The sequence below is a fragment of the Terrapene carolina genome, unplaced genomic scaffold, assembly GCF_002925995.2.
Source record: "Terrapene carolina triunguis isolate 2854851 unplaced genomic scaffold, T_m_triunguis-2.0 Scaffold58, whole genome shotgun sequence".
NCBI lineage: Eukaryota > Metazoa > Chordata > Testudines > Emydidae > Terrapene > Terrapene triunguis.
Window position 1 is genome coordinate 13,253,759 of NW_020664409.1, and position 14,327 is coordinate 13,268,085.

Here is a 14,327-nt window from a genome sequence, read left to right on the forward strand (position 1 = left end):
ACTTCTTCGGATGCATATAAGAAGTGGGTTGTAGCCCACGAAAGCTTATGCTCTAATAAATTTGTTAGTCTCTAAGGTGCCACAAGTACTCCTGTTCTTTTTGTTATTCATTAGTGCAGTCTCAGATGTATATCCATTTCCCCCGCCACCCACACATTTATCCTACCCTACTCCTCCCACATCTCATGCTTCCTTGTTCATCTTTTTTAATGGAGATGTTTTATTTCCCCTTCCTCTTATTAATATTCTTTCTCACTTCCCCTAAAATTATACCAACATGTAGTTTCACCGCCAAACCAGCCATATATTCTCATTTTAAACTTTACAATGTGTATCTACATTTTACAGCATTATGGCAAAAATATTGGTACTGTAGAAGAAATAGAGATATCTTTTTCCAAATAGAGTAAATATATATAAACACACAAACACACACGCTTATATCCATCACCAAATATAGGGCCTGATACTGCAGTTAGATCCTTGTCCCAGCGTGGCACCCCACTTAAGTCAGGCTCCACTTGAATACAAGGGTCCCGCCACACAGATCTGATCTTACAAGCATGTATAAACTTCATTACAATGGGATGACTCAGATGCATGTTTCAATGGAGCTATGCTGAACACAGGATGAAAATCTGGCCTATCACTCAATGTGTAACCAACCTGACTGCCAAAACAATAGAGGAAATGCCTTCCCATCAGCATATCTCCATTTGCTACATTGATTTATCAAAAATGATGTTCTGTTTCCCAGGCTTTTCCTTCAGCTTCCTCTGCAAAACCTTAGACTTAGGTTTCAACACTGTAACCTTTTCCCAAGTCTTCAGTTTTATCATCAAAATATTGTAAACCTTTCTGCAACACTTAAAATTCTCTGCTGGCAGAGAGAGGCTTTAACATCTCTACAAAGAGCTGCTCTCCTCAGTCTCTGCCATTCTAGCAGAAGATGGGCCAGATCTTCACCTGGCCTAAATCAGCACAGTTCCACGGACATCAATAGAGCTTCGCTGATTCATGCCGACGGAGAATCTCACCCAGTGTTTCTAGTTTTGAGTCTAAAGTTGGAACAGGTTGCAGTAATTCTGGTCTGGGCTGCAGACATCTAGCATGGATTGCTGGAAGCAGCTGCTGAGTTCCTGGAAAGTCCTCCAGAGCAGCCACTGCTGGCTTGTGTACGATCATTTAGGAGTGCACATTCCTGCTGAAGTCTAAGACTTTCTGTCTTGGAATCAGTTTTTCTTCTCTCCTTTTTCTGATAAGTTTTCTAGTCAATTTTACTGACATTCATGTGTGACAAAGTAATAATCCCATCACTTATTCTGGTTTAAATAGACATAAAGAGGCTGGGATTGAAGCTGGGCCTGTGGATCTGCCTCCAGAAGCCCCTTTTCAAAGAGAACCATGCACAGTGCTTGAGAGAAACATACCTGGCTACAGCCAGGGCTATCAGTCTTTATCACAAAAACCAAATTCACCCCTGCCTGCGTATGAAACCCCTCCTCCCAAACTATTTACGCTACTGAAAAACACTCTGGATATTTCCACATGATTCTGAGCACTCTGGCTGACTCTCCTGCCAAAGAAGAGACATCTGGCCTAGTTCTGAACTCCAGTTTTACACTGGTATCACTCCACTGACTTCCACAGACCTACTCCTGATTTACACCGGTGTGAGATCAGAATCAGGCACGCATAATCTTGCGCCATAGAACATTTAATGGAGTGGGGAAAGGTCTGTCTGTCTATCTAAATATAAAATAAACAAAACCAACAAGCAATATAAATGAGTTATCAGTAATAACAGTTCCCCTTGAAGTCTCTTTTGACATTAAAGTGTAACACATCCTCATTTTAGGTCAGACAAGCACATTTCACCTCACTAGTAATGCTTGTACAATGGTTCTCTATTATAAAGCGATTCAGTCTGGAGTGGTCATCAATGGATAATCCAGATGCACAGAGGTAAAAGTCTTCAAGTAATTAGTCTATGTTTAAATCTTGGAATGCTTTAGAGCTCTAATTTATTCTCATTTAAGATTGAAAACACCCAATTAATACTAGTGAAGAAATAATCTTTACAGTTGGCTTGTATTTTCCATGAAAATAGTTGATTAGCGAATACTCAAATGTCTGGAAAACATTCAGTAATAGAGTCATCTGCATTTGAAAGTGTGGAGCCAGTTTCAGAACTGCCATCCGGTAGTTCAGTTTTGGAATAGTTTAAGGACAGCAGAAAGTCCATAGTACAGGGTATCCGCCTGGCCTCATATTTCCAATACATGTGGAGAATTTCAATAGACATGGAGAATTTTCAACGAGCTCAGTCACACATACACATTCAAATCCGTGAGGGAAAGGTTTTCAATAGTATATAAATATGACTTGGGGAGGGATAGTTCAATGGCTTGAGCATTGGCCTGCTAAACCCAGGGTTGGGAGTTCAATTTTTGAGGGGATCACTTAGGGATCTGGGGCAAAAATCAGTATTTGGTCCTGCTAGTGAAGGCAGGGGGCTGGACTCAATGACCTTTCGGGGTCCCTTCCAGTTCTATGAGATAGGTATATCTCCATATATTATTATTATTTTTATTTTAATCATTTTAGTTTTGTTTCTAATAAATCTTTTGCACTTTCATATTTCTGCAAGCCTCAGAGGTAACAACAACAACAAAAGCAAGCAACAGCAGCATGTCCTCCCTCTCTGTCTTATACAGTCTCTAGTAGGTGTTATTTATTTGGTATCCATGAATTTCTGCTCTCAACTGGTCAAAGTGGGTCACATTCCACTATCAGTCAGGTTCAACCTCACAGACCTCAAAACGCTTACACAGGGACAGAATTTAGTCCACTGTCCAAACCCTACAAATCTTTAGTCCAAGCTTCCACTAAAGTCCATATTACAGGGGAGGTTTGGCTGAGTAAGAACAGAGCCTGAAATCCTGCCTCCGCCATTCCTATCTGGATATGTTATGGCCAAAATTCTGTGGAACAATCATGGTTCTGCTGCAGGGGGATGAAAAAAAGAGGTTGTGCAGGGGAACTCTGTGGCCCATTTCCTTACATTTTGCTTGGGGGCTGTGTTTTATAACCCAAGGCAAAATTGCAGGATTTGATCCACTGATTATGACCTTCTTGTAGCCTGCAGCATGTTTTTCAAGGTAGTCCGAATACTGGAACTACAAATATGGTGCTCCAGGACTATAAAACTCAAGTGTTTGTATATTCTTTCAGCACCATCTCACTTCACCTAATACTCTTTGGTATTTTAAAAAAATATGATAAGTTTAAAAAAAAAACAACCAACAAACCCACACCACACTAAAAGGCCTTTTCAACCTCAAAGTCTGTCTTTGTCACCTCAGCAGAGCCCCAGGGCAGGCTCTTTGGTCTGCAATTGAAATCAGTTAATTTTGTCAAAGAGATATAGGCCCATGCTTTCCCACTACATGGCTTATTTGCTGATATTTACAATGTTAAGACTGGGCAGCCTTTCCCAGATGCGGAGGACAAGGAGGCCCTGGGGGGTGATCCTTTGTGATAAACCTCCTCTTAGCACAGTAGCTCAGGGAAAACAGCTTCCCCTTTGGTGGCAATACAATTAGAGTCCCTCAGAAAACTCTGAGACAGGAAAGAACAGGAGTTACCCTATCAAGTAGCTCACTGAAGACGACTGATGCTCAAGCTGCCATAAAGCCTTGCAAAGAAAGCAAGCACACAGCGTCTATTACTGTACCAAAGGTCTGACTGAAAAAACACAGTTGTCAAGCAGATGTAGATGAAACAATCAACTATGCTGCATAGAATTCTCCCAAAAGAGACTCCAGTCTTTGACTGTCTATCAACAACTAGATTTCAATGAATGTGGCTATTATGCATTTTAACTGCTAGCTTTGGGCCTGGTCTACTCCCTGTGAAACCAAAGGGAATGTTGACTTAAGCAGGAATAGGAGCAGATCTTTTGCTTTTTAGTAATCTAATAACATTATAGCTTGCTAACTGGTAGCAAAGTTCACTGTTCTTGAAGTCAATTAGACTATTTACGGGTGTAAACTTCCTCATATGCCTAGGTGTTGGCAGGATTGGGCTCTATGTTTGTTAAATCTAACTCCTGCTAGATATAGCAGGGATCTATGTGTTACTTCTTTTATACTCAAGTCAATAGAGAAAAGGGTTCTTTCTGAAACAACTTCTCCAGATACCTTTTGTCAAGACGGGTCAGGCACTACAGTACTGGGACTTTAAGTGGCTCACACGATAATAACTCCTGACCAGCTAACATTGCACAGCTCAATGGTGACACTCTTCAGAAATCTTTTAAACAAATATCATATTCCAAAAATGAGCGCTAGCATCCGAACAAAGCTTTCTCAGGAAAGTCTTTGCTTCTGCAAGCCACAAATTTTCTTTGGCACCAGGCCAGGCTTATAAGCAGACGTAATGTTACTGAAGCTGAAACGCAGCAAGTCCTTCTCCCCAGCTCACCTAAGAAAACTTTAAAAACCCCTTCCTGTTTGAAACACCAATGCCAATATCCATTACTATGGAAGTAAGAGAATGAATAAGATGTAGAAGTGAGACGTGATTTTTTTCCCCATTTAATTGCACAGGGAGTACCAGGGCTGCAGAGTGAAATTGGTATTTAGTTTGAAGAGACGCAGTATGACACAGCCTCAGCGTGCACTTAATGGCCTGGAATGTTTAATGCAAAGGCACACACAATGCAAGTGTTGTTTCCTGAACACTAAAAATACCATAGGATATCCCTACTGCAAATTACTGCCCACTGAGACCTTCTTCTTTTTGGATGCCTGCTCACCCTTGCTGCTGCAAAATACCCTCATTCAGCAGCCCTGGATGTGAATGGGAGTTGAGGACACTCAACCAATCTCAGAAGAGATCTCAACACCTTGAAGAACTGGACTCTTAAAGACCTTGTGTTAATGTTCAAAGAATAAAATCAAAGTTCACCATTAGATTTCACAACACACAGCATCTAAAATGTTAGCACCAATAGGTTGCATGCACTGGACTGGGCGGAATCAGGAAATGATACCTGTTTTTGTCATTTGCAGTTTTGGAGGCTCTCTTTTTGAGAGGCTCCAGGGAGATTCTATTCACAAAGACTGCTATGAACAGTGAAAAGGCAATCTTGCTATCCTGACCATGCGTGGTTTAGTTTAATGGTCTACCACTCAAACTCAGACATTTACGTCCACTAAAGGTCTGACCCTAATGAATTATTTGAGTCCTTTATATTATTTCTCCTATCCATCAGATATCACCTACATCCTAAATGTTAACGACACAGTAGCATGTACACCTTCAACTATCATTAGAAATGAGAAGTGTCTTGACTCAAGCATGGGGCCAGGTTTAGTAAAACTTTCCATGAGGAAAGCTTTTTGTTTTTCCCCCAGAGCTGCTAGACCAGGCCAACAGGGAGGGAGGGAAAGCTCATATCCAGACTGAAGTGTAGACAGTATTACTGGACTTTGTAGACTACCTGCATGTTGTTCTAATGACATCTGGACTACTGGAAATCAGAGAGTGAACTCAGAAATTTTCAAAGGCATAATTGTGGCAGCACCAGACTAAACTTAATGCCTTGAGAGCCAATCACTTTAATCACAAAGCTGAAATGTATGAAAAAGGATACATTTCAGCAAAAGAATAATTCTGTCTGCTACAGTTCCTGTTCAAATAAACTATATCACCAAATCACGTGCACTTCAGAAATATACAGGGATATAAAAAATGAACATATGGTTTAGAGGCAACCGAATTTCATATATACTGTATCGGAGATATATGGACTTGTCAGACATCTAACAGTGCGACAATATAAGCAATTCATGGGAATGACATTAGCAATAGCTCACATTACATCCACGAGTTAAACTTTTACTGCAAAAGTTATTTTTAAAAGAGCCGTGTTTAAAATGAAATGGCTGGGGAGGCTGCAGCTTTCACTAACACTTTACCGGTGGTTTTGCCACTTTTACTTATTATTGGGAGTTTAATGCTCCCAATTTACTTTTTTAGATTAAAAAAAAGAAGCTGAAAAGAGTGCATTCATGGTCAAAGAACGATAAAACTCAGCTGTACCGAGATAATTATGGGGGCAAAAGCCTACTTGTTTTAAAAAGAAGCTGATGATGTGTTTGCAGTAATTGCTGTCAGCCACATACTGAAAAATTCAGACACTTCTTTGTTTATGATGTATATATTCTCGTCACTATGCAGGGAGTTAAACATACACATCCAATAGCATCAAGATCAGAAGCTAACCCTTTATTTAAAAAAACAAACAAACAAAAAAAACGGGGGAGGGGAGGAATTAACTTTCAAAGCAGCACATGAGAGTTCTTAAAATCCATAGCATCTGGAATCAGACCCAAAGGAAAAGTGCTAGGAAACAAATTTAAAAACCAGTGAGGCCAGAATTTTACCCCAAAAGTCTGAGTCCAAACAGTCATGGGCTTTGGGCAAGTTTCGAACTTGAACTTTGTAGCTCAAGCACAACCTTTATTCAAAACATAAATATTGTTTTTGTATTAAAACGTATTTGTTATTGTCTCGGTACTAATTAAAATGAAAGCTGGGAGCAAGAGTATATAATAACTGTCAAAATGTGTTGAGAAGACAGATCACAATGAAATCCCTTTCCTGTTGGTACCAATGTGTTTCCCTCTTGCTTGCAGAGATATCATTACCAATGAATGCTAAGCCATTTCTTTGATGTTTTTAACGTCAGGAAATAATTTCACAATTGAGTGTCATTCTGCTGCAGCTCAAAAAATGTATCAGCCAGCGGGGGTGCCAATCATAACCCTAATGACGTTTCTTGGCATTAAAACACCTAATTGAATTCTCTCTGTCCTTGCAATATGAAGATTTGGGCTCAATTCTTTGTTCCACCCAAGCTACACTCGGCACAGGAATGGGAAGTGGGGGCAGGGAAGATGACTTTAAGCCACCTTTGGCCACCCCTATTCTGATTTTAACCAAGGGCCTGTCCAGTCCACAGACTAAGTTCTACTGAGCTGCTTATGGCCACAAAGGGTTATTGCTAACATCTGAGTAAAGCAATCAAAAATTTGGAAACTTCTCTGAGCCATCTTGGTCAGCAAAACTGAACTGAAAATACCATCAGAATAGACTTTCTTGCGGTATTTTGGCACAAGTTGTGACTCAGACCAGGAAGGAAAAGCATACAAAGTGTAAAATAAACATTAACCGAGCATTCACATCTCAGTACATGAAATAATGTTTGGTTCCAGGGATGGGAAAAAGTTCAGGTCAGTTCTTAATTTCCCCAAAGCAGCTGACTCTTTGGCTAGTTAGTGATAATTCTGCTCTGTTTTGCAAATGGCTGTATAGCTCATTTGTACTCCAGTGGCCTGGTAAGCCAATGATAGCTAACTGTTCCTGGGCCCAGTTCTCCTTCATGTGGCAGTTATCTTGAGCCCTGTGAACAATCTTCTGCCTGGCTTTGTATTGAAGACTCATTGCTGATAAATCAATGATTCTGAAAACACTTAACAGAATAGAATTTGTGTTTAGCTGTCTGTCTGTCTTGTAGGGTTTTCTATAGCTCCTATCACCCTAGTGTCTGAGCTGTTCCCAGGTTAGATCCTCGTGCAATTCATGAAATCTTCTCCTTTCCCCAGTATAGGAGACTCGGCTTGGGACATACCTCTGTCCTTTTAATAAGGCACCTTTCATATCAAAGATACCCATTGACTTTATTGGGCTTTGGATCAGACCCCGAATTCAATACTGCTAAGGGAGAAGCCATTAGGCAATCAGCAATATCTCCCACACACAGTGTCTTGGACATTACCACTTGCATTACTGAATAAGGACTGTGGTCAGGGCATGGAGGGCATCTCCTACTCTTTTTGCAAAGAAATATGGAATTTCATGGATGACCAACAGAGACAGGGATAAAAGCTCATTTTAACTCTTTCATCTGAAGGACAACACCTTAAACAGTACCTCAGCCCTTACTACTGCAGTGTCAGCATTGGAAGTCAGTCAAAGTCTTGTTTGGGATTAAATCTCAGCATCATGTGACACAAAAGTGCTAACTGAGCCAGACACATGTCAATATTAGTAATATATTCACATATAGCCATATGATTTTTCAAGGGGAGTTTCAAGGGTTTTATAAATGTTTTTGAGACAGATATTCATGTACTGAAACAGGCTACCAATCGAATCAGTAGCCCAGGTGGCTACTGTTGGTTTTTGTTTAAAATGAAATTGCCAAAACCAACACTTACTTGCCAAAATAGAAGCCTCCTTGGGTTTTTTCTTTATACCATGTTAGCTGACTATCATTATACCAACACTGAAACATCATATACAGTGCATATATTTATATAAACACACTGACTGCTTTTTTATAAGGACCTCTGTGATGTAGATGGCCTAAGTCTGGACCTATTCCAGACCAAATGAATTAATATTGCTTTGATCCCACAGGCTTTGAACCTGGAAAACTTCTGTTTATTCCAGGTCCAAGATTACTTAAAATGTATTAGAATTAGGGATATATAAATCAAACCAGAAAAAGAAAAGGCAAGTTTGTGAGACTCTGAATCAAATGTCACTTTGTGTAACCAGGGTTGGGTTTTTAATTTGTCCTGTGGTCACATTAGCATGCTGTCTATCTATTTTAGGGTTTTACACTGTCACCCACCACCGTGGTATCTGAGCACCTTCCATATAAAATCAATAGCTATAAAAGATACTATTGGGCTTAATGGAATCACTGTCATGTCTCCTTTTACAGAGTAGGGCCTTTGGTTTTGATTTCTTAGATTTTATTAAATTACTTTTAGGGAGAGGGGGAGTTGGGTGGTGTATTTTGGGTAGGAGGGAAGGAATGCTGTGCATTAAAATTAACTTATTTTTACAGATTTTGTATTGTTTATTCACACAAAGATGTAGAAACAAAGTTTAATTAGCTATAACAGTTTGAAGGAGACATGAGTGAATCAATGTTTAAATTATAAATAGAAGGTGATTTTAATCTATTAACAATAAAGATGAAATTGGCTCCTTATTCCTTGGTCTGACTGGTGTTATGCTTTTCCACCTTCAAAATATTATTACAAAATACATAGTCTACATAATTCTCCAAAAAAAAAAAACCCCACTTGAAGATGCATAAAATACTAATGGGAAATAATGATGATGGTTTGATTTTAACTGCAGCCAAACAAAAGCAAGCAAAAGGGTCTTTTTCCTAGTTAATCAGACCCACTTTGTGATATCTTTACTCCCAGTGGTGAGTACCTACAATTAGTACCTACAGTTGGCTCCAATTACTTCAGTAAAACAATTCATGATGTAATGCACTATTCACTGTAAGCAAAGGTATCACAATCTCAGTGAGTAATATATAACTGGGAAACCAAGAGATGTTGCAGTAACCAAGCTGCCCTTCTGAACTGTGCCTGTAGGTCAAAATTCCATCCTTCTATAATCTGTCTTTGGGTATGAGAAGGTGGCTCTTTACTGAAACAACCTCATAAAAATTATTCGCTACACTTGCAAGCAATGAGACAATTAGGGAAGATGGGGCAACCCTAAAAGGACAGACTTCTACTACTACTTTAACTTCTGATTAACCGTAGTGGGGACTGATAGTGTTCGAGGTGGCACTGGTGAAATGTGAATTTTTTTTTTTAATGTAAAGTGTAATCCATACGTAAACCAAAACATTATTATTGGCACTAGCACATAGAACATAATAAAAATAATAAGCATCAATAAAATTACCACTGGCAGGAAGGGAAGTAAACAGTGTAAATCAGTTGGAAAGAAAGAGATGAGGAGGGAAAGGAGACATAACATTATAGTTGTGAGAAAAGTTTGTCAGTTTCTCAGGTACATTTCTGGGAGTCAGATGTTGATACAATTGGGAGAATTTCCTCTGTCCCTTAAATATGTATATATATCTATTATTTTACTACCACTGCTTTTAGAGAGTGATCCTTAATTTGTGGAAGTAGGGTAACAATAGAGTCATGTATTTTCTTTTACTATTAATAAAAGCAGGGATTGTTTCTCTGTCTCTAGTTCTGTGGCTGGTCCCAGAATGGCTTTAAATAGCATGATACATACTGAAGTATGGATTCTATCACCTGGCTACAGTGATCGGAGATTGCAAAATAACTACTGTGCCAAAGTCATTTACGCTATGTCAGAGAAAATAAGCTTGGGGTGGGGAAATGAAATTCTCTTTTCCAGAACACAGAGCATCAACAGAGTAGCCCTGTGACATCTACTGCAAGCTAGGAGCTGTAGCAGATTCTGAGATTGCTGTGTGCCTCTTCACTGAGGGGGTTCTGGCTAGTGGATCTGTGCATCCCTGCATCCAATATTCCTGAGCCCCAACCATGCCCCTCCAATGGGGAGCAGCAGAGAACCCTTCTGAATGCTGAGGGGGTGTTTCTCCCAGTGGGACTGCACCAATTGCACAGCCTATCAGTGTGGCTCAGAATGAGAGAGTTCTGATATTCCTATACTTCTCTCTTCCAAAGTAATCCTTTTAATTTTTTATTAGTCATAAAATAAATAAATTGTATTAAACAAAAAAGGAAGAGAGGGGATGATGGGTATAATTTGTGGAGGGGTAATGTGGTGCTTTTCTGGAGGCATAGTTACATGACGGCTACTGATATGGATTGAATCTCCAAGATTATTATATGAAGATCTTAGCGGTTAATCTTGTGATCAGTCCCACCCTGGCTAATCTTTGTTTTCTATCAATCTTTCATTTGATTAGGGCTTTTTACTTGTTGTTTATTTCATTTTGGGGGTTGCATCAGCTTTAATCTTGTTTCTCATGGCAGTATGCATGCGGAAAAAATGGACAATGTCTATATGAAGACTAGCCTGTCCTCAGCATAGAAAGAAATGCAATGAAATTGTGTAACAGCCATGTAAAACTTTAATGAACTGTGCTCCTAATTAGGAACATTTCTTCGATTTGTCTGTCATGTAACTGATTAGGATCTCTATTAAGGAAAGATGTTTTCTCAGAACTGAAAAGCAAAATGCTGTTATTCAAGCTCAAAAATACTAATGTTTTTATCCTAATTCAGCAAGTATCATGCAGTTTGAAATCAAATGAATAACTGTCGCCAAAATTATATTAAAAAAGTAAAATTAATTGTCTTTTGTTATAATTTCTCCCTGAAAGACAATCACATTCAGAAGCTCTTTGGTACCAATTAGTTTCAATACAGACATTTCAAAGACATTCCTTTTCCAAATAGCGTAGTATATTATATAAAAATATATTGCTATTGAAAGGGAGCTCACATATTGCATTAAAGTGAAGGTTCAGAATACGACTGGGATACTTAGCGGTAAGTGCTAAATCACAGTTCAGGGAGGTCATATAATCAAATTCCAGATTACCCTCTTTATTATGTTCTGTTAATAAATCTTTGGAAACCGAAGTCTGACAAGTTCATCACAGCATTTTAACATTTGAGTGGTGCGTGTGGGTATATCTCTATAAAATCTTCCAAACTAAAAAAACATTGGCTACAAATCTACAGTAGGAACTAAAGAAAAAAGCCCTAACTGCAGATGCTACCAGACTGAAAAGCCATCAGCTGGAGGACATGCTTCAGTTTTTAATTTGAGTTTTCTCAGCTGAAACAGAGCAGTTTATGATTTAGTTCCAATTATCAGATTTGTGTATCTGAAGTTTCACTGCATTACGAACAGGACAATGTTAAATATGTTTTCACTGCCATTCCACAGGTCACTGGCATAGGCAGAAACCAAGACCATATGGTTAAGATTATTGCAATGTAGCTATTGGTCATGCAGCTAGCTCTACAGTGACTAACAGCATTTAATGCTTAAAAATACACTTTCATTATTGCAAACAAAATTAAGGAACTCTTTCTCAGACAGAGAACATCAGAGCAAAATTCTGCACCATTCCACAAAGCTGTTAATTCGCACTTTCTTCCATCAGAATTGTGAAGGGGGTTAAAAGAACTCACTGATATAGCAATATGGTTGAATGCAAACCTCTACAGCTGTGGAAGACTTACCATCATCCAGGTACAACTGGTCCAATTCCTCAGGTTCTCGCTTGATCATTACAGGAATAGGGGCCAAATTATGATTACTGTCCTCATGCAACTCTGGCAATGACAGTGGTTGGTTTGTTGGAGACTCATTTCTTTGAACCTTCGGCAGTTGGTGCTGCTGTTGACCCATTATGGATGAGTGAGTTGGACTGCAGGACTGCAAATAGGTTGGCTCTTGGGTAACGGATGGAACTGGAGAAGAGGGACTGTTGGGATAGAGTGTTTGTTGGTAACCAAGGGAACAGCTACTGCTCAGATGTTGACTCACCTGCGGCTGCAGCATGATGAGAGATGATTGCTCTGGAGAACTTGGGTGCACAACTATAGACCTTGGCACTTCCTGTACGGTGGGGACACCTCCAGCGGGCTGCTGAAGTCCTAGGTGACTGTGGCCTGGGTTGGTGATGCACTTGTAAGCAGAAGATGAAAGATCATGCAGCTTGGGGCTTGAGTTGGGGGAAGATGACATCACAGTGTTTCTCTGCTGACAGGAAGTGAAGCCAGCCACAAGGCACGAACCAGGATCAGGAGGCATCATGATCTGCTGGCTGTAGTATGGTTTAGAGAGAGGATTTAATCCTTGGGTCATTGGTCCACAGGTTTGAGCAGGCTCATAGTCATCACTGGGTTCTGTTTTTATAATTGGAACTGTTAAGAGAAAAAAAGTTTTAAATAAACATGAGTTGCATATTGGTATGATCAAGTTGGCTTGTGGCTAGGATACCCTTTGCAAAACAAACAACGTCTTGAATAAGACTCTGTGTGTCTTTTGCTTAGTTCTCCCACCCTATAAAAAAAAATGAATGAGTCATCAGCACAAGAAAGTCACAGCTGGTTTTAATATTGAAAAGGACTATTTTCTTTGGACTCTCCTTCAGCACTAATGTGCTATAAAAATCTATTTGCAAATAGCTGTGCTGCAGTAGAAGCCTTGGACCCAAGGGCTCCATGGATTTGTAGTAATCAAAGCAAAAATTTTAACTTGGATGTACTACTGCATTTCTACTGCTACTGATGGCCCATTTGATAAATGTCTGCACATTTGGTAAATTCAAGAATAATAAGGTGGAGATGGGGCTTTCAGAGTTCAACAGAAATAAAATTGCAAAGATAAATGACAATACTGTTATGGACAAGGAGTTTTTGATAATAAGGCTTTTTTTTTTCCGAAAGACCAGGAATCTCATTTATTTTTTCTTTTACATAACTGTGTTTAATCTCTGCTTCTTACTACCCAGCCAATGGGTGTAAAATATTCAACAAGTTGGAGCCAGCTCTCAGAGATCACAAGTTGGATCCAAACTACCAATGCTACCTCCTGGAGAATGTTAGTCCAGACTCTGCATACCAAGAAGAAATCTGCTCCTATTGTGGACAAATTGTTTCCTCCATCCCCTGCCCCAAAGGTGTGCTGAAGAGGCTGTACCTGTCAGTCATGGAGAGAATGCCCCTCTCTGAAACATGAAGGGTGACTGGTATGGAATTTACAACTTCAGCAGACCTTTGACCATGAAAAAAAATCTTGAGCCTCTCTCTAATAAAGGCAATTCAGAGGGGAGAGAGGACTTTGCCTTTCCTGGATATCCAGCAGCACATGCAGTTCACAGGGAAAAGACCCCCACTTCCAAGGTCAGGTGAACTATAAATTAGAAGGGCCAGGTAGGCCTCTATGGCCCAGATTTTTAAAGGTACTTAAGCATTCAGCACTGCAACACATAACTGATTTAGGAGCCTAAATGTCATTTGCAGAAGGGAGTTAGGCACTTCGAGCCTAAATCCTATTGACTATCCGTGGGATTTTGGCTCCAAAATGTCTTAATCCCTTTTGAAAATGAGATTTGAGCTCCTAAATCAGTTAGGCATTGCAATGCTGAGCACAGTAATGCCTAACACCTTTAATAATCTGGGCCTCAATGACTTCAAGGAGTTTGAATAAACATATTTTTTCTAGCCAGACCCAAACTTAAATAAAGAGAGCAGTGATTTTGGATTCATGTGAGGGTTTATCTTCTTGCCCAAATAAAAACCTGCAGAGACTTTCATAGCTCTTAGGCATTGCTGGCAATTTATGGCACTATCACAGGATATCTGTTAGGGTATAAAAATAACTATTCTGCTAGGGTAGAGTAGATACCAATGAAATATCTCCGGGTACCGTGACCTAACAATTCAGTTCCAAGTATATGCATGTGTTTGAGG

General features: G+C 39.6%; 1 protein-coding gene across 2 annotated transcripts in view; it reads right to left on the reverse strand.

The window, feature by feature from the left end:
* NFATC1 (nuclear factor of activated T cells 1) overlaps positions 1 to 14,327 on the reverse strand; it is a 147,347-nt gene that overhangs the window by 24,557 nt on the left and 108,463 nt on the right. The window contains exon 9 of one of the 2 annotated variants that reach the window (XM_024206820.2): positions 12,090 to 12,776. In XM_024206820.2, coding sequence (XP_024062588.2) covers positions 12,090 to 12,776 — 687 coding nt within the window. The remainder of the gene's footprint in view (positions 1 to 12,089; positions 12,777 to 14,327) is intronic. The other variant, XM_024206821.2, reaches the window with a different exon arrangement.